The following is a 24,701-nucleotide window of genomic DNA, read 5'->3' as shown; positions in this document are numbered from 1 at the left end:
TTTTAATTAAGTAACTATATAAGCAATATTCATGCTTGAGGACGGGAGTGACATGGTGTTTTTTGTGTGGAAGATTACATATAATCCAGTCAACTTTTAAAACTTACAGATGTGTAATTGTTAGTTATAATTTACAGATAAAGAAATGTTAAATTTATCGAACTACTACATAAAGGAACAGTGTTTTTATAATGCCATTACAGTACAAAATGACAACAGTTATCAAAACAAATGAATTTGATTTTGAAAGTGGATAACTCTTTGTGCTTCTTTTCTTCCACTGGCCGAGGCCATCCCGACGTCCCACCCCCCCGACACGCACACGTACTCACAAAACTTGAGGCCCATAAAGCATTTTGGGATATGCAGGACTTCCAAGGTACTGGATGATTTGGAAACCTCCAACCAGCCCGAGGGATACATTAACAGCCCTTGTTGACAGAACAGATGGACCAGTTCTCCGCTGAACTTCAGGCTGGGATCTATTCACAGGCTAACTTGCTGTCAAAGCTGGAGAGGGCAATGGCGAAGGCTTGCAGGGCACACATTGGGTAGTTATAGTCCATGGTGAACACGTCCTCTGCCACGCGGCCAAACTGCATCACAATGTAGTCAGCTGCAGAGGGAGGGGAACCAGGAAGCACAATTTGACGAGCTGCGTCGACACGATGTTCTTACCTCACTTTAATTTGTGTTCTTAATCATCGAGACCTGATGCACTCAACATTAAATTCAAAAAACAAGTTATTATGAAACAAACAATTCATCCATAATGAATGAATACAGGCAGCGCTTCAGATGTGAAATAGACGAATGCATCAGAGTTACTGATGTGCAGCTTTCTCCACCTTCCATAATTAAAATGCTTTTCTATGCTTCATTCGCCTTCGGTGTTTTCAGCTGTCTCGCCTCAAAATTTGGTGAACAAAGCATGTAGCACATATAATATACTGGAGAAGAGTTGAGTGATTTAGTTTTGATGGACTTCATACTGGTCTGGCACTGTACTGTGAGTACATTCTCCAAGGAAGAAACTTTCCTGTCATTTCTATCTAAAATAGCTCATATAAGCATGAAGAAGAGCTGCTCTGGTAGGCCAATGGTTCAGGCTCTTACCAAACTACTAAAATCCACTACTGGGTGGCTCTTCTGAACACCACAATATGGCCGTAACATAACAAGGCAAATGCACAGAACATTGATTAATTGTATTTAATATTAAGCTTCTGGTAGTTTCGAGGTATGGAACTCACGGTCATTGTCATGAATGATTTGGAAATTCTTGACGGAGGCTTGGGTGACTCTGCCGTGGAAGTTGAGCACGTAAGATTGTGTGTCATCGTTCCACACGGGCGTCTTGTTGTGAAGTTCAATCACGCTCTCTGTGTTCTTGTTCTGCCACCTGGCCAGCAATGACTCATGGTCCTGTAACGAAGAGGAACAGAATAGCTTCGGACATGGACATCACAGACATCAGATCAATTATGTGTTACAATAGGCTGAACTGGTCAGCACAGATGTGGCTATTAAGAAATTAGGTAATGCATACATTTCGCGGGCGAATAGACACTCTCTCGTGGTCCATGTTCATTCCGGGAATGATGACGCTCATTTTACGAGGTCCTTTGAATCCTAAAACATTGGTTTCCTAGATTGAAAGGATGATAAACTGTGGTGTGAGCATGTTCACCCAACACATTTGCAAAGCTTCAATAATAATCAGCAGTAAATGATTATATTCAATATCTATTATGTCATATCAAAGCAAGTTTATATGTTTATCAAAGCAAGAGAAAAATGTACATTTATCTATTGTACTTGGTGCAATTTAACAAAATTTCTACAAAAATGTTATTGTGGTTTATGGAAAGTTATCTGTCTGTAATAAAAGTCAAGGATATTCTCGTTCATAAATATGCAATTGGATTCATACATGCATGGATGATAATTTGATTTCAACCTGAATATGGCAATGCCCTGACTCCTCAGTTTGCTGCATGGATGTCCCTATCTGATTATCTGAGTCAGATTCTCAAAATGGAGCTGTGCATTTTCAAAGGCCACCAGACCCATGATGACAAATGACATATACTGTGGGCCCTCTTCAGATCCCTGATATTAAATCATCCCATATTAAGTGGGATTTTAGAAATATTACTTCAAACCATGCAACCAAGTGCTCTAGCTCCTGATATGCAATCACACTGAATTATCGTGAATCTTATCGCCAAGTCACCGCTCAAGATTTGTCTTCAAAGGTGTGAAAAAGAGCATTTTGACCAACTCACATAGCAAATGGCTGCCAGCTCTTGGCGCAGGTTGCTTGCTTCCAGGCTGGTGGTGCTCTTCATGGGGTTCAGGCCGCTGTCGTATACAGTGAATTTAGTTCCCATGAGGTTAGACCTGCAAAGAAGACACAACACACTGAAGAGGTGTGTGTGTGTGTGTGGTTTGTGTGTGCATAACTAATGTGTCTCCAGATTGTGTAATGTGTTAGAAATGATTTAGGTGGAAATATGAACTATCACAACCACAAATAAATGCTAATAGTACCCAACTTGTGATTAACTTGTTGAATGCCTGTTGCCTGATTCCTCTGATAATTAAATGAGTGATACTCATTTGTTTAATCTGTCCATCTTGCCGGCTAACTTATCAATATAATATGTTATGATGAAAAATATACAAAATAATTCTTTATCTTATTTTTTTCAGTTATATTAAGTTTATATTAAGCCTGACTCTGTGAACTCCACCACTGTAGCTTTCATCCTCTAACATCCAAATGCATAATTACCCACAACAGTGTAACAACTAGTAACTCAGAAGTTGATAGTAGAGGCTTACATGTATGTGTGCATCGTAGGTAAGTAGTAGGGTTTCATAATGGGTTTTCAAAGTCACAGCTTTAAGCAGCTGACTGTACACCCCAGACAGGCCATACCTCTTTTCGGCCATTTCCCCCTGAGGACTGTTGAGAGGCACTAGATGAAAGGTCACTGTTCATTTAAATTTAGATCTCCATCAATCAACTGGGATTGTGATTGCAAAGGTTTGAGCGGTGCAGCGACCAATGGTCAGGCCAGCTCTGAAGATTAAAGGCTGCAGAGAGCCATATTTGATTAAACTCCCCAGGAGTTTCCATGGAGCCACTAACACAGTCTTGAAGCTGTCTCTAAAGATTATGTCACATCTCACTTCCTTCCAATTTTACTGTGGCATTGCTGTGATTTATAGTTATTTATGGGGAAAGTCTAAAACCACGAAACATTTTTAAAAATGATTTAATTCCAGTGAATTACTGAAGGCCCATACAATAATGTAGAAATTCTTTTTAGTGAGGCTAAAAGACTACAGTACATTACTTCTACTAAATGGTGCCTTACAGATGTGAATATTGCAGTTATTCTAAATTGTTCACACACTAACACCGCTACTTAGACACCACGATCACAACCCGTAACCTTACATACCTTGCAAATGTCAGACTTGTAACCCATGTACCAACCCCCTGACAAATACAAGCACATTTCCTATTTTAGACTCAGTTTGGAGTTTTAAGCCACACTTTTTTTCGCCAAAACAATATGTACAATTCTCTAACATTTGGCACAATCATCATTAAGAAAATCTCTCGTGTTCACATGGAACGCGCCGTTCAAAATGCTAAACTTAAAGTTTCTACTATCCACTCTGACTCTTCACATGATCAAACACATGTTGCACAGTTCAATCAGTCAATTAGCTCCTCTGTTTTGGAGCAATGCTACAGGTAGAACACTTTATACTTTATACTTTATACAACTTGTTGTTTGTTGGGATGTATATAATTTTAGGGGGGAAATATATCAAAACTTCACTTGATTTGTTCATGATTCATCCTTAGTAGTTACAGTATACACAGTTTTGTAAACGTCAGTGTAAAGTATTAGTCATACAGTGTTAGTCATAAGTATAAGAGCTTGTAAATGAGGGAATGGGGCTACACTCCAAATCCAAAGGGCAACTCAAATTGCAGTAAGTACTGAGTGCAAAAGTTTAATAAGAGGATAAATACTTTACGCAATTCATCATCGTATATAATTCCTGGTGTGGGTTGCCACAATTTCTCATGCAGAAAGCTACTGAGGACTTACCTCAGTTTGCCAATGAAGCTCTCTCCACCCCGAGACAGATCAGTGGGATCGATGGAGATGAGGTAATTTGAAGTTTTACTCTTTTTCCTCTTCCTGCCAGCTAACAGGAACACCTGTGACAAGCCAAGCCAGTAACCAAATTAGTAAAATATGAGCTTCACCGGTGCACTTAAAGATGACTAATCGGCTTATTTGGACACACACAGTTGGAAAAGGCAAAACTGACAAAAAACAGTTATGTTTTAACGAAAGTCTGTTCATGTAAATGTATTGATGGATACCCAACATTAAATGTCTGTTAACTTAACAGACACTGTGCTACTTATTGAGAAGTGAGAATTTATTTCCATACTCAAAAGGTGTTTGGATTGATAAATTCTGTTGTTTACAGCAACAATGTTTCCGCTCCCTGACCCTTCTCACCTTCTTGCCGTCCTCTCTCTCCAGGTGAAGGTAGTAGGTGGGATACATGCCTCTGTCCATGCCCTTCTTGTCTCTGGTGATTCTACACTTCACTCTGACCCCCTGGGGCGCAGGTCTCAGAGAAAACTCTTCGAGGTCATCTACATCGATGGCGGGCTCATTGACTGGTGGGGTGGGTGCTGACGCAACCTCCTGTGGGTGAAAACAGCCCACACAGGGCAAGACCCCCACGTGAAATGGTGGAGTAGTGAGTGTTGCATTAGAGTTGACTTTCATTAGAGCAGAGTAATGAGCCTGAAGATCAAATCGCCCACTGGGACTAGGAATGAGCACACCGTGTCTAAAATAAGGACCTGGGGAAGAGGCGGAAGATTGAGTTGACTGAAGGGAGAGATTAGAGTGAAGGGAAGCTAATAGAAGAGATGGTTATCACAAGAACAATGCCCGCCAGAATTTCATTCTAAACAGAGTGCAGAGGCTGTGGTTTTTAAGAGGGTTACGTGGTTATCTGACCTGAGTCATTCATTATTCAGCAGAAATGGATAAAAACAAAACTTCCTATCTAAAACCTTAAACATGAGATCAAGTTGATCTGAAGCTCGCTGACTGATCAGAGGTATACAAAAACAGCTTAGTGACTGCTGAAAACAGCACATATTTTCAAAATACTTAACCCTTTAACGCCAAATGTATCATATTTGATACATGAGTTTTTGAGACCTCTACATCATCAGTGTGATATTTTTTGGTTTTTTGTATCTTATCTGTGTTTTATATGTTTTTGTTTGTTTAAGATGACCAAACTGTGAGCAATAAATTGCACAAAAATGCAGGATGTAGCAAAAACAATACAAATTAAGACTTTTTAAACTTAATTTTTTTTTTTGTAATTTGTCAGAAGGTTCAATAAACACTCCAGTTTCAAAGAAATTTGAATTTTCTGGCAAGTTTTTCATGGTTCAGGCATTAAAGGGTTAACAGCATGTGTGATTACATGAATTGCACATAAATGCTTCAAATGGCCTGTGCCTTTATGCAAGGCTCTTTGCCTCAGATGTGTATCTTCCAGTCAAATAGTTTTTTCCTTTCAAACTCCTAGAGGCACACAATGTATGAGATTATTATTCTACCACCTGCATACAGAAGTCCAACTGAGAGACAGACGTTTTTTCTGCTTGTTATTCACTTGTAAAAGGTGCTAGTTGCTGGGCACAATTAAGATACATTATGCAAACAGTATAAATGTGTGCCGTGAACTCAACCTTTACCTTGCATGATTTCTTGCTGGTGGCGGAGCCCGGTCTCGTGTTGCTGTTGAGCTGTGAAGAACTGGAGCTAATTTCATCTTCATCGTCCTCTTCTTCGTCGAAATTCATACTGCTGGATATACCTGCACAGCCAAAAGTTGATAACAATTCATAAACAATTCTGCACATCATTGCTCGTTCAAGGTTGCGTGAAATTTCTGTAAAAAGTAAGAAATCAGCTAGAGGTTTAAATAGAATAAGTTGTGCCGCGTGTTTGTGTGCGCAACAAGGTCACACATTTCCATTCAATGATGAATTAAACCAGGTGTCAGAATTCAGCTGGGATCCACTGGGAGCTTTATTAAATTTGAGCATGGCAGCCGTCAGTGGTGTTATCTCTGGTGTTACAGCAGGACTGTCTATTATCTCTTGTTGTCATCAACAGTATGGCAGCATCTCATTGCACAGGTCTAGTGCCATTCAGTATCTGACTTTTCCATGCATACTGATATAATGGAAAATTATCATGGCAAATAACAGCACCTGTTTCCCAGACGTCTATGAATCCAGTCATCCATGTTAAGGAGGTACAACATTACTTATTTGGTGCTCAACAATACTGTAACTGAATACCAAATTTCTAGCTGGTCCACTTGAGGCTCTGCAAACTATGCTTATCTGGTGTAAAGCTGCAAATTATAGCTCTGCATAACAAGGAATACAGTCGTTGCAATGCATTTTCATTTTTTTGCAAATACATTTTTGAAAACCTAACAGAGGCAATGCAATGACTCGAAAGAGCAAGCTATAGTGTCATAATAAAATAGTAACGATAATTGAAATTCTTCACATTAAGCACAATGACTTATTTCTTTCTAAAACAAACAAATACTGTAGTACTGTATGTCTATTTTAATAGTGTCCAAATTGTAAAGATGTGGAGAACATATATGCGCCAGTACACCGTGGTATATAGAGTCTTCAAAATTCCCATAATGGGAGTAGTAGAAATCTCTCAGTGCAATTCTTAGTGTTTGATGTGCATCACAGTTACACAACACTGTGCCAGACAGATATTATTTATCATTATAAGTGAAAATCTTAACTTACTGCTCACTATAGAGTAAATCATTGAGTTTTTATTGTGTAAGGAATAATGAATAAGCGTGCTGGTAATCAGTAACTAAAGTAAAAACATGCCAGCATCCTACGTTAGTGTCTGAATTACACTCCTCAGACACTGGGTCTTAAAATGGCATTTCTATTTGCAGCTGCAAGTTCTGACATGAGTCAATGTTTTGCCCTCCTACCAACACACCACAGCAGTGGTGGGTGTAAATATGGACTGTGCTATTGCAGATGGAGTGACGGAACCTTTCTTTAGCACTGACAGTACCTTTCTTGAGCATGGTGATGCGCAGATCCTGTTTACTCTGTGACTGAGTGCAGCTCATGACGGGCTCTGCCTCGCCTTCCTCTGCGCTGGAGTGACCCACTGTTAGGATCTGGATCTGACCATCATCCTGCTGGGAAGCCAGGCCATCGATCGCTGCTCAGCCACAATCCAAGAGCAAACGCCATCAGAATACAGCTGCACTACTGGTCAACAATCAGTATCTCATGTAAACATACAATAAAATAACCAAACCCTCGCAAAGTAAAATTAAGACAGACGTTGCCATCAAATTATATTACATTAATTACATTTCAACATCTCTGCTTTGATGACTGTGTGGGTGTTTTGTGCTCTGTTCTTATGGTTTAAATAATTGTTTCTCTAACCCTTTTTTTTTTACAATTGAATTATCTTCTAATGTTTAAGAGGGAAGAACATTATGTCCATGCTGTTCCAGGCACTCAAGCAAAGTTCACTCCAGCTTCAAAACATGTGACAAGCTCTTTTTCCTCCTTACACAATAGAGTAAAGATGATGGGAAGGGTTTGATTGTTGTTGTTGTTTGCAAACAACATTCTACAGCACTGTTTTACATATGAGTGTTCAGGGGGGGGTTGTGAAAATCACTGATTTGTTGCAGTTTTGTTATGTACACTGAAAAATATTTTTGTTGGGTACAACACAATTGTAAGTTAGTCTAATCAGCTGGTTTCTCAATTGGCCCCTTGTCCGCTTTTTCTTTACCTCAAGGTTGTGCATTTAGAAAATCCAGCAGGTGGCATTCCTATGATTATGTTTTCATATCTTCGTTATAAAAATTCAATGTAATTTCTTAAGACAATTCAAATTTAGCCACAGATGTATGGAGATATGACATTTTTCATATACCTATGATTGATATTGACAGATTAGTCAATATCATTCTTATCTATTCTGTGGGCTGGATGCAGCTGATTTTTTTAGTGAGTGCACAGCAGCTTGGTAAAATAACTCTCCTGAAACTGTGCTCGTGCTTGAGAGAATTAGAGGGTAAGACAGAGAGGGAGAGAGACAGGTCCATCAGTGGTGAGTTTAGCACTACTGGCCTGATTAATCTTTTACCCCAGTGGAATCCCATTAACTTTCTCTCTTTTTTTTTTCTGGGACAAAGTCATTCCACAGATGAGCATTTAGTGTTTTGTGCTAGATCGGATGACAAACATGTGTAATGTTGGAAACGCGTGAGCAAACTGTGTCTCGCAAAGACTGTGTTTGCTGTGTGTATTAATTCTTATTATTCCTCATGTAATGATTCTTTTGAGTTAAAATTTTATGGCAAATATTCTAACTGTTACACTGCATAGTGCTCAGTCTGCAGTAGCATACTGTAAATGTCAAAAAGCATCAAGGCAAAGGGTATATCAACACTCAGTTTTTCCTCTTCCATCTAAACACTAATTCATGCCCTCACTAGTGGTGTGTCGGAAGGCTGACAGCACTCAGACTGCCATACATCATTACAGAGAGTTGATCTCTGACAAGTACGGCACCACAGCGGTGGCTAAGAGGGCAGCTTCACTGGCTGTGTTTCTTGCCAGATGTGGCTTGAGAAATTAGCCATTGAACCATTATCTGGGGATTGGAAAGAGGGCTTGAGTAGACAGTTGGAGCAGCTGGATAATAAGGATTTTGCCTCTTATCTTTCCCTCTACAGACCGCCTCTAATGACTTAAATCAGCTTTTTCAGTGTTCAAACGTGAATATGTAAAGAGCAAGAACATATGTTTATAATCAGTATCCTAATTTTGCAAGCAGAATATACAATAATCCTTTTTTGTGTGTTTATACTGTAAATATCTCCTGTCTATTCAGTCATGTTGGTTCTCTTTTACCTTTTCTGATCACCTCCTCTCTAATTCACTCAGTGTGTCAATCTTTCTTGCAGTGTGCCTGCGCATTCATCGCACTTCTACCTACTCTTCACTCTGTCCGACTACCTGTTTGTCTTAATACCGGTACGCTGACCTTTGTGCTTCCCCTTCCTCTCCTTCTTGTCGCTGCCCGTCTGTGGAGTGGAGCTGGCTGACGCTTTGCCCTTTTTGGCTGAGCGAGGCGGCTGTGTGTCCGCTATCACCTTCACCTCCTCCTGTTCAGCTTCTTGCACTGAACACAGGGATGGAGAGGACCAGCAGCACATGCAGTGTTGTGAGAGCAGATGGACAGAAAAGGACAGTAATGAAAAAGAGGCTTAAGTTAGCAAAGTAAATACAGTAAAGAAATTAGAAATATCATTTTTACTGGATAATTAAAAAGAAATGTTATACTATACAACAGTTAATACAGAGCAGAGTTGTTTCTTCCTCTGGTAGAACAAGGTTATTATTCCCCTTCTCTCCATCATGATACATTAGCTGAGTTGTAAATACATTTTCTCTTCTCTCTGCATGAAATGTGACAGTTCATGGCCTTGAGCCCAGAAAATGGCCCTCAGAACTGGGGATTAGATGGCTGCTCTGGTGTCTGTGTGCAGATAAGAAGACCTCATCAATCCCAGTCCTAAAACCATTTCTGCTACCCAGTGGATAGATTTGTAGTGCAATGTGAGCGCCTGCAATAGATTTGACATTATATTGCATTGGTTCTACATGGGCTCTAAAATAATAATATCAGCAACATTTTTGTAGTTATTTTCTTAGTATTTATCTATTTTTATAGTAATGTTTGGAAATTGTGCCACTTGTGGTGCACAGTTCTAATTGGGAAAAGAAACAAAAACTGCATAAGAATAAAATCTCTTCCAGCTCAAGAACAAATGCTTCCTGTAAACAGAACAGACTGATCAAACATTATGACATCTTTATTTTTTCAATCCATAGTGTGAATTAAATCCTCTGTTTGAGCCTTCTGAATCAGCAGAGCCCCTGAGGAGTGCCAGTCTCACTTACCGTGGTAGATGGTGCTGCTGTTGCTGCTGAGGTATGATTCCACCAGCGGGGCTTGCTCCTCGCTCTGTTTGGTCCGACGAGTGCGAGATCTCCCGTCAACATTGGACTGGACCATCAGAGGCTCCTGCCTCTTCTTCTTCTGTTTCTGTTCAAGGAGCGCTCGCTGTTGTGAAGGTTTCGTGTGTGTGTGTGTGTGCATGCACACGCGCATGCCAAAATAGAGAGAAAGACAATGAAGGCACAGTTTTAGCAAATGAAAAAAGTCATTATATGAATTATTATAAAAAATACAGAGGCACCAAGGTCACTGATTTAAGCACCAATTTACACATTAAAGAACAACCTCTGTATTCATATATCTAACCAGTCACAAAACAGAATATCTGAGCTGTTGTTGTAAATACAGTAATGTATATGATAATCCTCACTGAGTGATTACATAGCCACTGAGCTGCTAATTGACCACCTCAGTCATGTTCAGTGAGCCGTGTCAGCATCTTCGTGAGGCAAATTTTATTGCACTCAAAGTGAAAAACAAAAACTCCTCAGACATAACACAGAATACAACAGTTTTTTGTTTTGAAATAAAGTTGTTTGAAATAATCCCTCATGTTACATCACAGACTTTCTTGTGAGGTATCTTCATACTGTAGGCAGAGTGTTGGCTTAAAAAACAAAAAGGGAATAACACAGTCTCAGATAAATCTGTTAGGCAGGAGAAAAATCTGCAGATGTTCTGAGGATGTGCTGCCCAAGACACTTTGACCTGAGGCTGGATATAGCTATTCATCTGGACTAACTGTCAGCTATATGCAAGTCCTCAAACCAGAGCTCATCAAATATTGAAGGTTTCTATTAGTGGAGACTTCAGGCTGCAAATCACTGGAGCACTACAATATTCCATGTAAAACCCACATCTTTCTCTCTTTGCATGGATTGGATGGTTTTGACTTGTGGATAAGACCCCTAACATCACCTTTATGAAAAGTTTGAAATGGACAGCAACAGTCCAAGCAAACTTCTTTCCCTCTGGCTGAGATAACATATAAACAGTGAAACAGATGTTTGGTTTTTATAACATAGTGTTCTCTCAACCCTGTGTGAGTCTCCAAAGGAAATCCATGCTGTAATAAGTCATCTATCCAAACATTAATTGACTTCATTGCAACCAATGAGTCTATCAATCAAAAATGATTTGTTTTATGGTGCTTACCATACGTCTAAAGCTGGGTTGAGCTAGGTTAAGTGAATAACTAGATTATGAATGGTATTCTTTATCGATTCTAAAGCGGATGAAAAGCAGTTCACTTGCATGTGAAACAGACCACCTGTAAGGCCTTCCCATTGATTGATGAGGAAAAGACTGCGGGAGCATTTGATGCAGCTCAGACTGCAGAATAGGACATGAAGATTTTTGTGTGTAGTGCTCCGCTCATATTATTCAGTTCAGGAAAAGAGCGGGGCATCAGAAACAACAGTTTTCACTATTCATAGAAAACAACTGAAGGTGGATGAACTGCAGTCGGGACATGTCTGTTTTTGTCTGGCTACAGTGTTGCTGACAACAAACACCAACAGCAGCAGTGTCAGAGTGTGAAGCTGCCAAACAAGATCCTGTACTCTACTGCTCCTAATCCTGATTTTTTTTTTAAAGAGAGGATCTTTGAAATGTGTTTCTTGTCAGTACAATGGAGTACATTTTTTTTTTTTAAAAGACGTGAGCAAGGTAACTTTTTGTTTGATGAAAATGAGATGCGAGTCCGATAATTTATGATCATGCTGCTGATATCATTTGTATGATGTCTGCTGTTTAACAACACACCTGGTTTAATATGACAACTAAACATTTTATTTACATCAGTTTTACATTGCTTTAACCATTCCATTTGGCTGCTAAAACATGTATAAGTCATTACTTGCTCCTTAGGGTGCCTCTATAAACCCCTATAAAACCTGGACTGACCAAAATAATCGTCATCATATTTAATTAATTTCATTAGCGTGAAGAATGTACTTACTTCTAATCCAATGGACTTTTGGGCATTTACAGTACACAAGAATAAGGTCTAAACACGATATATATTCTCATTATAATAATCTTCTTGATCTATGCTATCACAAAGATAAGTTGTAACTTTTTAAGGCACTCCTTGAAAAATAAATGTATAACCTTTCTGTATTATCTGTTGTATCAAAATGCTGACGTTTCTTAAGTTCAAAACCCCATTTAAAGCTCATCACGACTGCAGGAAGGACAGCAAAGACTCACCTGTCTGTCCAGTTTCTGCTGTCGAAGGTTGGTGCCCTCGTCGTCTAAAGTGCTACAAAGAAAGAGCAAAAAAAATGGGGAGAGTACTGTTAGAATACTGAAAAGCGCTCCTCTGTCGTTTATCGTGTTTACAATATAAAAATGTGATTTTCCAAACTGGTTCAGTTAATTCACTTGCTACTCTGAAATTGCAACAAACGTCTGAACACTTATATTGTCTGATTTTATTTTAGCTTCACTGCCCATAATATGTGATGATACAATGACGCTCGTGTGTGAAAGAGTGCATTTTGTTTTGACATTTAGACCTAAATTATTCTCATGGCTGTGACAAGTATTACATACTCAAAATACATTGGGTCATTATTCCCTGGAAAACAAAAATGTGATTATTCATGGCAAACAATTAATATACTTTTTTTTCATGAGTTTATCAATTATAAAAGACATTTTTATAAGTTTGTGCATTAGCTTATAACAATGTAAGAATGTAGGTGTGAATACAAAATAGCCAGCCACATTTGTACCATCCGGTTCCATAATGTATTTTATGTCTTCAAATTAAAAGATATATTGGATATTATGGACGAGACACACAGCAGAACGTCTACAAGTACAACATTACAACAAAGCCTCGCATACAAAGTCTAAGTTTGTCTAAGCACCAGTCTAAGAATAAGTGTAAGTGAGGATAGGGCGGCTGAGCTAAAAGTATCATAACATCTCGGATAAAGGTGTTTATATGTTCTGGGTGGCTCATTAAATGGGCACTGAAGCAGTTTAATGAGAGCTTGTGTACTTTGATAGACTCAGCCCTTCAATAATATTGGTCAGAAGGGCTCTTACAAAGCTGTCAGTTCTCTTCTTTTCAGCAAGAACAACGGGGACATAACCAGAGGCATCACTTGAACATGATTCTGTAAGTGATGGCATAAAAAACATACTCTGAAGCTGGCCCAGATCAATAGTGAGAGAAGACGAACAGTTTAAAGGAAAACTTGGTTTCTATCACTGAGTTGATAATAGCCAAGTGATCCTGGATTTTACCAGAGAAGTGCTACAGAGTTCCTTCTTCATCTTCATCTCAAGATCCATGTCCCGTTTGCCAAACAAACCCCTTTCACTGAAACAATTTTTTATTTCCTTGAGCCCCATAATTTGGTTTTAGGATACATCTTGTTTCCCAGCAGTAGACAGAATATGAAATGATGGCATGCTACTCTCTGTAAATTAATTTGCATTTGTCGACAGAAATCAAATTATACTGCAGCAAACAACATTGTCACTGTTTGTTTATGAATCCATGGCTCACACATAAGAACCCATGCGAAACTGTGCCAGTGAACACATGGACTGCAGCGTCTGTCACGAGAAAGGCAAAGACAGAGGGTCTCATGATGGTGTGTGTCATATGCTGTGCAGATTGTAAAGCCGTTTGAGGCACATTTATGATTTGCGCTATATAAACATAAGTGAATTGACATTCCTTCACAAAGAGCGATGAATGTTCCACCACTGTAGCCAGAAAGGTAGCTGCAAGGTTTATACTTCCTTCAATCACTGAGAGCTACCACCCACTTGAAGCTTCACTGGATGCTGTGTCACTGTGAAGAGCAGCTGTTCTTCACTGACCTATGACAGAGACTTTGTGTGTGTTTGTATCACCACAAACTACACAAAAAAAAAACTTGGTTCCTCGGCAGTTCTTCAGCAGTTCTTTTGTGTGGTTGTGGTGTTATACAGCACCACCGTCTGCTGTACAGCACCACTGCATACAATTAACCTGTTATGCCCCTATATGGTTCTTTAGAGGTTTTCTACTGGTTCTTCAGCTTAGTTTTGTTTAGTTGGGTAGAGGTTTTCATTTGACAAAGGTGTTAAGTAGCACAAAAAGTGGTTCCCCTATGATTACAAGCCAAAGGACCACTTTTAGTGCAATTTAGCACCATTATTGTTTCTGTGTAGCTGAAGGGATTCCATTGTTAGCTACAGTGTTTATCCTCTCAGTTATATTAGTGCAAGAGTCTTTCACCATATTATCCTCGTACTTTTCCAGATGAATGTGACGGACACGACAGACGCTATTATCCATGTGTACATCTAAATGTTTTATATCTCTCAAAAGCAGTCTTTGCAGCAAAAAGCAGAAGCAGTGTCTTTTGCACACTCGCTGATTGTTCCTTCGGCTCGTGAGGCCGGGCATCTCACTGAGAAAGCTTAATGGTTCCTAATTAGAGGACAATGACAGGTTTTCTCCAGAAGAGCTGGAAAGAATGAGCTACAGCAGAAGAGAAAATGATGAAAGATGGAGGGTGAGAAGTGTCTACTGATGTTAGATGAACAAGAAAACGTTTTAACTATGACTGAAATTCTTTCTCTCTTTACATGCGAATGCAGATTGTGTTTCCTCACGCTACTTATTCCATTCCGTTCATTTTGCCCTTTAAAGGATATTGTTTTACTACGTGCCTTTACTACAGGCACCTAATGATTTTTTCTGCATATTTTTAATGAATTCACACGTCTCATATTTTACATTCTATTACCATCTGAGTAACATGTGTATGTTTAAAAGCCATGTTTTACTCTAAACAATTAAAAACCTTTCATGCATACCGCCTGAACACATATAAATAATATGACATCCAAATGATAAAAGCCCTTATAGGTGGTTGTATGTATTTGCGTAATAGAAAATTGCTGAATAGAAATTGCAGGGCTGATAGTTACAACACAAATGCGGGATGCATTTGTAATTTTGTATTTTAATTATAAAGTAAATTTTTTTTACCAGTTACTTTGTTATTTCCAGTTACTTTGTTATTTCTAAGCTTGATGAACAGAGACTGCGGCAAATCTGTTTTCATTTCCCATTAAGCGCCTGATAAATAAAGCCAACAGGTGGTTTCTTAACGACATGAGTGAGCTTTTTATACTCTACAAACCTCTGTGAAAAGCCTGAGCGTGTCACTCCTGCAGCTACAGCATGTAAGATCAGTGAGCGAATACTCAGTCTACCTGTATCACTGGACTACCGACTCTAATTTGCCCCAACAGATGCAATAAAAATTTATTTACCTCCCACTCTCTGTCAGACATACAGACAAACAAAGCACTCCATGTCTGCAATCAGATTAATCAAGTGTGTGAATAGGCATCAGACGTGAAAATAATGACACAAACAGAGCTGTTCCAGTGGAGGTCAAACAGCTCATTATTGTGGAGAGAGTCTCTGGTCACTCTTGCCCTGCAACACACTGCTGAAGAGGTTTACAGGAAGCTTTATATTCTGTTAAAGGAACGTTGTCGTTTACTGTAACGCAGTGCAGTCAAAGGCTCAATGTAATGTTCTATATAATGACCAGATATAACACTGAGAAGTGACTTTGGGGTAGGGAAGGATTTGCTATCAGTCCCCAGGACTCACACTTTTAAAGTAGTTTTCTATGCATCACCAGGTCATCACCATGTGTGAAAGTCATTGGCTGATGATTCTGCAGCAGCACCTGGCGACATCAAAGCCTGTTTAATTTTCATTTGCATGGTGCAATGCATGAAATTTGATTGTGAGAAAATGAATCTGATGAGCTAATGGGACATTGCTAGAAAACAAATGCGGATGATGGCATTAAACATCTTCTGAAACAAATTAAACAAAAGCAATGTGAAATAATTGTAAATGCTTTTTTGATAATACCTCACCGCTTGCTTTTGTCAAGAGCTTACAGTTTCTGCTCTTTTCCCTGGGTTCCCATCTCAGAGAAAAACAGAAAGAAGTAGGACTCGGAGAGCACAGACCTCTGCGAAGGCCAATAGACCCAGCATGCACCTGTTGGTTACACATCATCTTGGGCGTGTTTGATTTGGGTCACTTAGTGTGCTTACCAGGTGGTGCATTAAATAGGAGATAAATTAAGAAGGATGCAACCATTTTTTAAACCATAATAATGTGATCTATAATTATTTTATGAATAAATATTATGAATTATTGTACATTGTTGTATTGTTCACAAACTACTCGGCCACAGTCGACATGTAGGCTATGTATTTTTTCCAGTCAGCTGAGTGCAGAGCATGGATGTATTATAAAAACTGGATATGACATCTCTGCTCAGCTTTGCTTCCAATTTTTCCCAAAGGCCTTCATGGTATTACAATGGAAAATCCTCTGCGGCCAAAAATGCATTTTCTCCATAGACCAACATTGTAAAGCAGACGTCTGTACTGTTGACAGGACACATTGCACATTGTTTTGTATATTTTAAGCCATGGGGGTTTTAGCTTTGTAAAACTTTACCAAATCCCAGAAGTCTTTTTTTCGCTGCTGTTGTACAAGCCATCCACCAGCCTGGCTGGACCAGAGGTATGATGGGATGAACACTACTATGCATATTCATACCCCAGAACCTAACCCTGAAGCTAGAAACTTTTTTGGCATGCATGCCAGGCAAGAAATTGTTATTGGACTTTGGTTATCTTCGGTCCAGTGTCCAGTTCTTATAATACATCCATGGTGCAAAGTGGCACCTCTCTCCTCTCCTGCAGCAGCATCTTCTCTACTGATTTAGCATCTTTATTCTGCTCCATTCTCGCCCAGTTTATCATAAATTTTTCATGTGAAGTTTGCTTTTACTCCCTAACAGATGAGATTTAAAATGTAGAATAAGTACCATAGTTGAGACTAATAAAATACTTCAGTACAAGTCAAAACATTGCTGATGGTTACAAATGCTGGAAAAACTACTTCAAAATTTAGTTAGTCCTTCATTGGCCATTACGACACCCTTCCGAGTTTCACCATCTCCATAATCCTGCTCACAAACAGACAAATAGACAAACAAATGACACAGACATTTGCACAAGTCTTCCACTATTCAAATGCTAATCTGGTCAATTTGCTCATCACAGAGAAGAAATACTGTACAACCACTGTTCATTTAATGATGTGAGTGTTTATGATTTGTTTCCTGCAATTTGTTGATTTCTATTCATGCACTATATACAGCATACGTAACGAGATGAGAGAGAGCATTTTTCATGGAAGCTTCACAGGATGGGAAAACCAGTCTCTGTATCCCCACCCTCTCACTGAATACTGATAGTGGTTAATGTCCTGTTTGTATTATTTTGTTGACCACTATTTAAAATCAGCTTTTATCACATCTTATCTTTAACAAAAAGTGATGGGGTGAGAGGGCCAAAATATAGAATGACCCACTACGCTGTTATCAGCTGTTTGTTCTTCACACTACTACGTCAGTCATGGATTAATTCCTTTTTGTCAATCTAATGATTGATTTCATAAAATGCTTAATCGTTTTATGTGCCACATAAAGATCAGTGTCACTACAGTCTTTCCCATAAGTTTAAAATAAATCACAGATCACGTTCTGCTGTCGTCCTGATGCCGTCTCGTTTTAAAATTCGTGGACTGCCACCGTAACTTATAGCAACCGTGAGCCAATGGCATCAAAGTAAGCAGGGAACCATAGCAATGGGTATTCAATCAGAGGAAAGACCCAGCAGTGTTTGTATTGCACTTGAAATGATGAAAGCAGATGTAGGTTTTAAAGCACGAGAATAAAAGCTCATAATTGCACACGTTATTGTTTTTCACAAATAATTCTTTGCTACAAATGGCAGGATCGCATTTCATGCAATACGGATCATTTTTGCCCACAAGCATACACACATGCACATGAAAGACACTCATTTGCACACAAAGGCGGGAACTTCTTCTGTGTTTTTAAAGTGAAAATATGTACTATATGAATGTGATGCCTCGTCCTACAGTCATAAAGACATTCCAATGAACCTACTTCTTTTGACAATAAACCGGCACTATTTTTGGGTCAAATTATAGGCAGTTTTACACATGAATATAATAGTTACAAGGAAAGAAAGTATTTTTCTGCCTTGAAATCAATTTAATTTGTTTATGCAGCTGGAATTCTGGGATCCACTTTTGCATTATATATTTTTTCTATGTTACTCCTTTAAAACAGAGTCTAAAATATAAATACACATGAGCATTTTTTTTCCTACTAAACATGTTCATATCAGTGAAAACAAGAATATTATGCCAGTAAAAAAAAGGCTTCCATCCACAGTGTTTGCCTTTATTATGTCAATTCAATGTTACCGTTATCAGTCTGATCTCCTTGTCAGACACTCACATGACTAAACACCCGCTCAGATACACAAACATGCACACACTGCTTCAAAAGATGAACACTGTTCCCTTTCCTGTGTTCTCAGGAATGTGGTACAGTACCTGTAGGGAATCCAGTCGGAGGAGTGCTTGGAGCTCATTCTGTATCAATCACTCTGACTGCTGCTGCCTAACTGCGAGGCTAACGGCCTGCAACAGCACCAGTGCAAGTGGCTACGGGGTCTGAGGACAGCGTTCACAGCCAGAGAGCCCACATCGCCTGTTCATCCTCTGCACACAGCCCTATATTCCCAGCCTGTCTGTATTTCTTTGTATGTCCTTTAGCCGAGGGATCAGCAGATGACTAACAATCCAGCCAGACAGCCGCACTCCTCAGTCATGCACACCGAGCACATGAAATAGCCGTTTTCTTCTCTCCCATGTGGACGCTTCCAGTCAATGCCTCTCCTCTTCTCCTCTCTCATCCACCGCCTCTGCTCCTGCTCTGCGCTGGCTCTCTTCCCTCGCTCTCACTCTGTAGGCTCTACCTCAATCTCCCTTCGTTTCTTGCCCTTTAAATCCCCCCCCCCCTCTTTTCTCTTCCTTCCTCTCTGTCCAAATCTCGCTCTGTGCCTCTTTGCCCAATCTATCTCTCGTTATCTCTTGTGCAGCATCACCTACAGCAGCATTGGGTGCAAAGCCTTCAGCATTAGAGGTTATAGAGAATCTCCTTTGTCCTGCCTCTTTGATGTTTCTTCTACGTTATTTTTGTACAGTGCCAGCCCCCTCTCTATAATGCAACCATGCATACACACTCTCTCTCTCTCTCTCTATCTATATCTGATACTCTCTATATCTTTCTTGCTCACTGTCAGTGTTGCATTAGGCATGTAAAGCAGGGACTCAGATGTGTTTTCTGGACCATAATTTATTTATTCTCTCAGAGTAAGAGGCATTAGCATATGACTGTGCAGACTAGTGTTAACAGCCTTTAATTCAACTCTCTCTACAGCCAGACAAAGGCACCCTGTGATAGTGCCACAGCTCTGAACCTCTCTCACACACATCTGCTTCCGCCCTCCGTCTGCCGCCCTCCACTGTCACCACACAAACACACATCACTCACTGTGTTCCCAGGGTTATTCAGGAGTCCATCTATAGACAGTTAAACCAAGCAGCTTCCTCGCGACAAAACTGCTGTACAAGGAGTCGATTCATGTCAACGCCGTGTCACAACGCGCAAATATCTCAGCCTCAAGTGTGTGATCCGTGCATGTGCTGATTTTAAGAAAAGTGTAATCATCTGAAACAATCCTGAAAATTATTTGGGGAAGAAAACACATTGCTTGTGGGTGCAGATGAAAGCATCTTGCCATCTACTGACTCCCTACGAAACAGCTTCAGGCGACAGTGTATTTGCTGTATTTCATTATCACTGTGTTGAACTTAGGACATTCAATGCACCAAACCATTCTGAAATACACAAATGCATTCAAGCGTGCACACACACACATTTGTAACGGGTTAAAGCTTACATTACACAGAATTTATATCATGTACTGATCAGATTAGACAGATTAGGCGAAGCTGCGATACAGCCATACAGCAATGCACAAAATGTTCTTTAAGCACAGACAAGTGAAATAGTGGCATCACTATTAAGTTCATTCAAGCATCCTCCCTCAATTATTTATTGCACTCCTAAAAAAAAAAATCATCACTGCAAGAGTTCAGTGGTAGACCAGGAAAATGAACCAGCTGTGAAAACCATGCATGAAATACAGACATTTATGTTTCAGTTATATAAAGTCTGTTTTTTCAATTAAAGACTGATGCATTGAAATAACCAAAGCAAAGATAACAGAATAAATGACAATGACTTAATATGCTGATAATAATAAAAGCAGCGCTGGGTGAAATATAAATTCTAATTACGGACCAATTACTCATTTCAAAGACTTCTCACTTTACATATTATTTTATATTTCTAAGCTTATATTGTAATACCATGTACTCTTGCTGTGATGTTGTACCTTACAAGGAACAAGGATCTTGTATGTTGACCGAATCTAGAATGAAAGATTTTAAATTGATTTTCAGTAAGTCACTTTTAAATTGTTGTCCATAAATATTAATAGCATAACAGACACTGACAATAAGACTGCAGTGAAAATGGCCATACAATTACAAATATTTCCTTCAGGTAAACTGGTCAATACACTTGATGCCCCATCTAAAAGTGTATATGTAAGAAATATGACCAGAACGTGATTTTGTTCTCCTCTAGAATCGACAGCATCACTGTCTACAGCAACTGCTTTACTGAAAACATAATAAAACATTGATTGCATTCTCTGATGGTATGGCCTTTCAAAAATGTCAAGTCACAAAGGTGTTTCATTTTGACTCAGGCAGAAAGAAAGTGTTGACAGAGCGGACAACGCTAAAATAAATCAGCTTTCATAAAATTCCAAACAGATCGACCCCTCACGCAGTGTTTCTCCCACCATGTCACAGACCACCAGTGATGTTAGAATAAAACAGGGGACTGGGGAGTCGAGTGGATCACATATTTGAAAGGTTGAAAGTATATTAATTTTATATACATTTCTTTTGGTAAATATGGTTTTTATACTATAAATGTATTAAATGAATAAGTGTACTATTAAAATTACACTCTGTAAAAAGAAGATATTACTGTAGTAAATTACTGAGAAGCATGTTGACAACAGTTTGTAAGTGGGCAGTAAAGTCAGATGTCCCTCCTACACAGCTCTGCTGCTGTTTCTTCTGCAAATTATGAAATCATAATTCCACTACACAAGAAAAATCCTGGCCTTCCCACATAAAACTAGAAAGACTATAAGCAAGAGAGAGAGAGAGAGAGAGAGAGTATTATTTTAGTATGACAGCCCAAGAGACTCATGTTCTTTTTAGGATTTGTAATTCATTCTATAATGCAATTATTGTGATGATTAACCAAAGCATGAAAATTTGCTTAAGAAAAACATCTTGCCTAACTGAGGATGGGGCTCAAAGCCGCCATGTCAACAAGCATCAGCTCTGCCCATGCCCTTGAGTAAGGCACTGATTCTCTACCCCCTCTGACCGCCAAATGGGAGCAAGAGGGAATATAATTCTATGCAGAGATTCATCAAGTGTGGCCATTACAAACAGAAGATGCTAAGCACTGGTAGTGAGCTAAATGCAGATGGCTGTCAATAAATGTAACTGGCTGCTGAGGAGCCCCCATGGTTAATGGTCTGTGCCCGGCGTATCAGCTGGTATGATGAAAGTGGAAGTAAATGGAACAAGGCACGCCACTGAGGAACAGGTGTAAGCACAGCACCCTGCTTAATAATTGATCCTGAGGGGAGGACTTTGAAGTTTGGCTTTGGTCATGAGAGAGTTAGACTTAGTGGGGGGGAGGGCGACTTTCATATAATTTCATAAAGACAAAAGTATATTCTACTTCCTACTAGACTAAGCGAGCAGAGTGCTTTCTTTCTGCTTTTTTCCCCTCTGGCCTAATAGCCATTACAGCATTAAACAGCAAACGATAAGATCCTCTTGACAAATTTGATTTTTCCAGTCCAGAGTTTTTCCCGAGTCCCAGAGGCATTTTATTGTTGGTAACAGGAGGCCAGCAGTATCAGTAATTATAATAATGGTCCTGGCACAGAAGGCACACACTGATGTGAAAATGGATCTCTGGCTTGTGTCTACCTGTCTTAGTCAGACTGGTTAAAACACAGCTGCAGAGCACACAGCCTTAATAATATAGCAGCCTGATCAGGTGTGCAGGACATGCGCCAACTGATGAGAGACCTTTGTATGAGTCTTAACGTTGAATATTTGAATATTCTTATCACACACAAGTCAACAAAAATCCATGTTGCAACACATAAGCCGCATCTCCATAATTCTCCAAGTCCTGAGCAAGCAAGAAAGCAAGAAAAACTGTGTGTCCGTGCTTTTCTAATGTTTCAGCACAAATAAACAGTATATTTCATGTGTTTTATAGTAGGCACTACAGACGAATGGCTTCTTTTTTTTTTTTACAGCTGCTATTGCCTCACTTTTGTGATTTCCTCCACCTCTGATTGACGACTGACAGTCACGTAAACTATGTGCTGCTATGCATCCCAATTTCAGGGCTCTGCCTTAAAAGTAACACGCCTGTCAAGTTGTAAACTTTGGAAGATTAAAGGATTTCTCCTTCTCCTTAAGTGTGTCATTCAGACTTTCACACCCCAAGCCTCACAGACATCAGAACTAAAGGTGCTTGGACAGTTCTTCTCAACTTGTAACACTGGAAATTCATAAATTTACCCCTATGAAGTTGCTTATTATAAGAGGAAGTACGATGTTAAAAACCAGTAATAAAGTTACATGAAATCTTAGTTCATAGTAAACGCAATGGCAAATGTATGAGTGTTTTACTGTCACAGATTGTTACACCCTGTGAGAGAACACTTTATGCCCAGCTTTCATTATTTACACCTTGTAGAGCATTGGCCAGTTAGTGTGGTGTGTTTTTTATAAACATATGGTGATCAGGTGACATTTTCCAACTTAATGAGCTGGCAAGAACTGCCCATTACGGCATCATTAACAATGACCGCCGTGCAGTGGGTTTGTGATGTAAGTTGAAACGGATAAACCAGTCGTGTCCAGATCCAGGCAAGAGAAAGCCCAGTTCTCTGCTGCATTTGGAAAAGCCTTGAAATGGGAATGCCTCATCAAACTCTTCTGACATATTCAGCCTTGAAATGCCGACTTCGAAGGAGGCAATTAAGACAAAAAGCTGTGGAGTGAGTCAGTGACTGGATCAACATTACGTCACATTACACACGGGAGTGTGCTGCACTTCAGAGAGACAAGCCAAGGGAACACATCAGCAGTAAGTTGTCAGCAACAGGATTAAGAGGCGGATGGTGTTTAATAATGCTCACCTGTTTAATTATTCGTGAACAAAACTGTTGTGTATGTGAGGAATGAATGGGCAACAACTGATATCAGACAGTGCAACATCTTGTGAGTGAGTGAAATTTGACGTTGGACAGAAGGGGTTTATTTCTGAACGAGGGGAACATTTACACATAGGAAATAAACACTAAACAAACTGGTTTTTAGTGGTGCACATACTGGAAAACCTCCCTAATACAGGAGAAGACAAAAGTATGCACTTGAAAGGGATGTCAGCTATTGTTCCCTCTTCTCTCCTCAGCAAAGTGGCCAGAAACACAAGTTAAACTGTAGATGGCAGCCAAAACTGTGATTACATTGCATATTCAAACTACTTCTGACAGTCTACTTGAGAAACCGTTTTCAAATCTCAGTTATAATCAGATAACATTTGATTGTTCAATTCATACTGGAGTGCCAAGCTACTGCACTGCTTCATGATTTTACAATAAAGCCACCCTGAAAATTCAATACAGGAAAAGCTGATTACATATACAGACTGGCTGATTAAAAGAGACCCCACTTTCAGCCAGAAGCAGCCCATTGAGGCCTTCTATGAATCAGCAGCAGTCTGACGTTCCAGCCTCAAGTCAGTGGATATTATTTACATTATTATTTTTATACTTTACAGATGAGACCTCAAAAATTGTCCTCATACACATATTCGACGAGACCTATTTGAGATAGACATAGACAGACTTTATTGTCATTCAGGTATGCAACAAGTGTATACAGAACGAAATTTCATTGCATTGGCTCAGCATAACCTATTTGAGATAGGTGGGTAAAACCAAAATCCCAGCCTTTGAAGTTTGCTGTGAGGCATAAACAGTGGCATCTTTATTTTAAGGGGAGTTATAAATCTTCGAAAGAGAGAGCGAGCGAGCGAGAGATTGAGGGAGAGAGAGAAACAGAGAGACTATGTGTGTTTGTGAGTGTGAGTGAAAAGTAAATCTCACAGCCTCAAAGACAGAGCGGCAGAGACTGTGTGCGAGCTTATGCATGAAAAGAATGAAAAGCGAATGAGTGTATTGGCCTGAGTCCGGTATTGATTGAATCTAATGTGTGCCCTCTATTGATTCCCTCTAATGTGGGCGACGTGATCTTTGCTGGTAACGACAAATTGTGGAAAATTTTAATTTATAACTCAGTTACATTTTCAGAGGCCGCTTCTTTTGTAATAGCAT

The 24,701-nt window shown here is 39.4% G+C and overlaps 1 protein-coding gene across 1 annotated transcript; it reads right to left on the bottom strand.

Moving 5' to 3' along the window:
* Nucleotides 1-482: 482 nt before the first annotated feature.
* tub (TUB bipartite transcription factor) lies at nucleotides 483-18,707 on the bottom strand. Its single transcript, XM_070834365.1, has 12 exons — nucleotides 18,670-18,707; nucleotides 12,396-12,447; nucleotides 10,127-10,289; nucleotides 9,207-9,344; nucleotides 7,203-7,355; nucleotides 5,828-5,949; nucleotides 4,560-4,751; nucleotides 4,137-4,249; nucleotides 2,289-2,403; nucleotides 1,550-1,648; nucleotides 1,254-1,425; nucleotides 483-616 (listed from the first exon to the last, which is right to left on the bottom strand). Exons 1-12 carry the CDS (start codon nucleotides 18,705-18,707, stop codon nucleotides 483-485), a joined length of 1,491 nt encoding a protein of 496 aa, XP_070690466.1.
* Nucleotides 18,708-24,701: the final 5,994 nt, after the last annotated feature.

This window comes from Pempheris klunzingeri, chromosome 1 (genome assembly GCF_042242105.1).
Source record: "Pempheris klunzingeri isolate RE-2024b chromosome 1, fPemKlu1.hap1, whole genome shotgun sequence".
NCBI lineage: Eukaryota > Metazoa > Chordata > Actinopteri > Acropomatiformes > Pempheridae > Pempheris > Pempheris klunzingeri.
The sequence above is the reverse complement of the archived record's forward strand: the minus strand, read 5'-3'. Positions and strand labels throughout refer to the sequence as shown.

What these genes read in the sequence shown, in the direction of transcription:
- tub (XM_070834365.1), bottom strand. Translation starts at nt 18,707, where the DNA reads ATGAGCTCCAAGCACTCCTCCGACTGGATTCCCTACAG. An exon ending in AGCAGAAACTGGACAGACAG is followed by an intron (nt 10,290 to 12,395) that starts GTGAGTCTTTGC and finishes CCTTCACAACAG; the next exon opens with CGAGCGCTCCTTGAACAGAA. An exon ending in CAGCAGCACCATCTACCACG is followed by an intron (nt 9,345 to 10,126) that starts GTAAGTGAGACT and finishes CCCTGTGTTCAG; the next exon opens with TGCAAGAAGCTGAACAGGAG.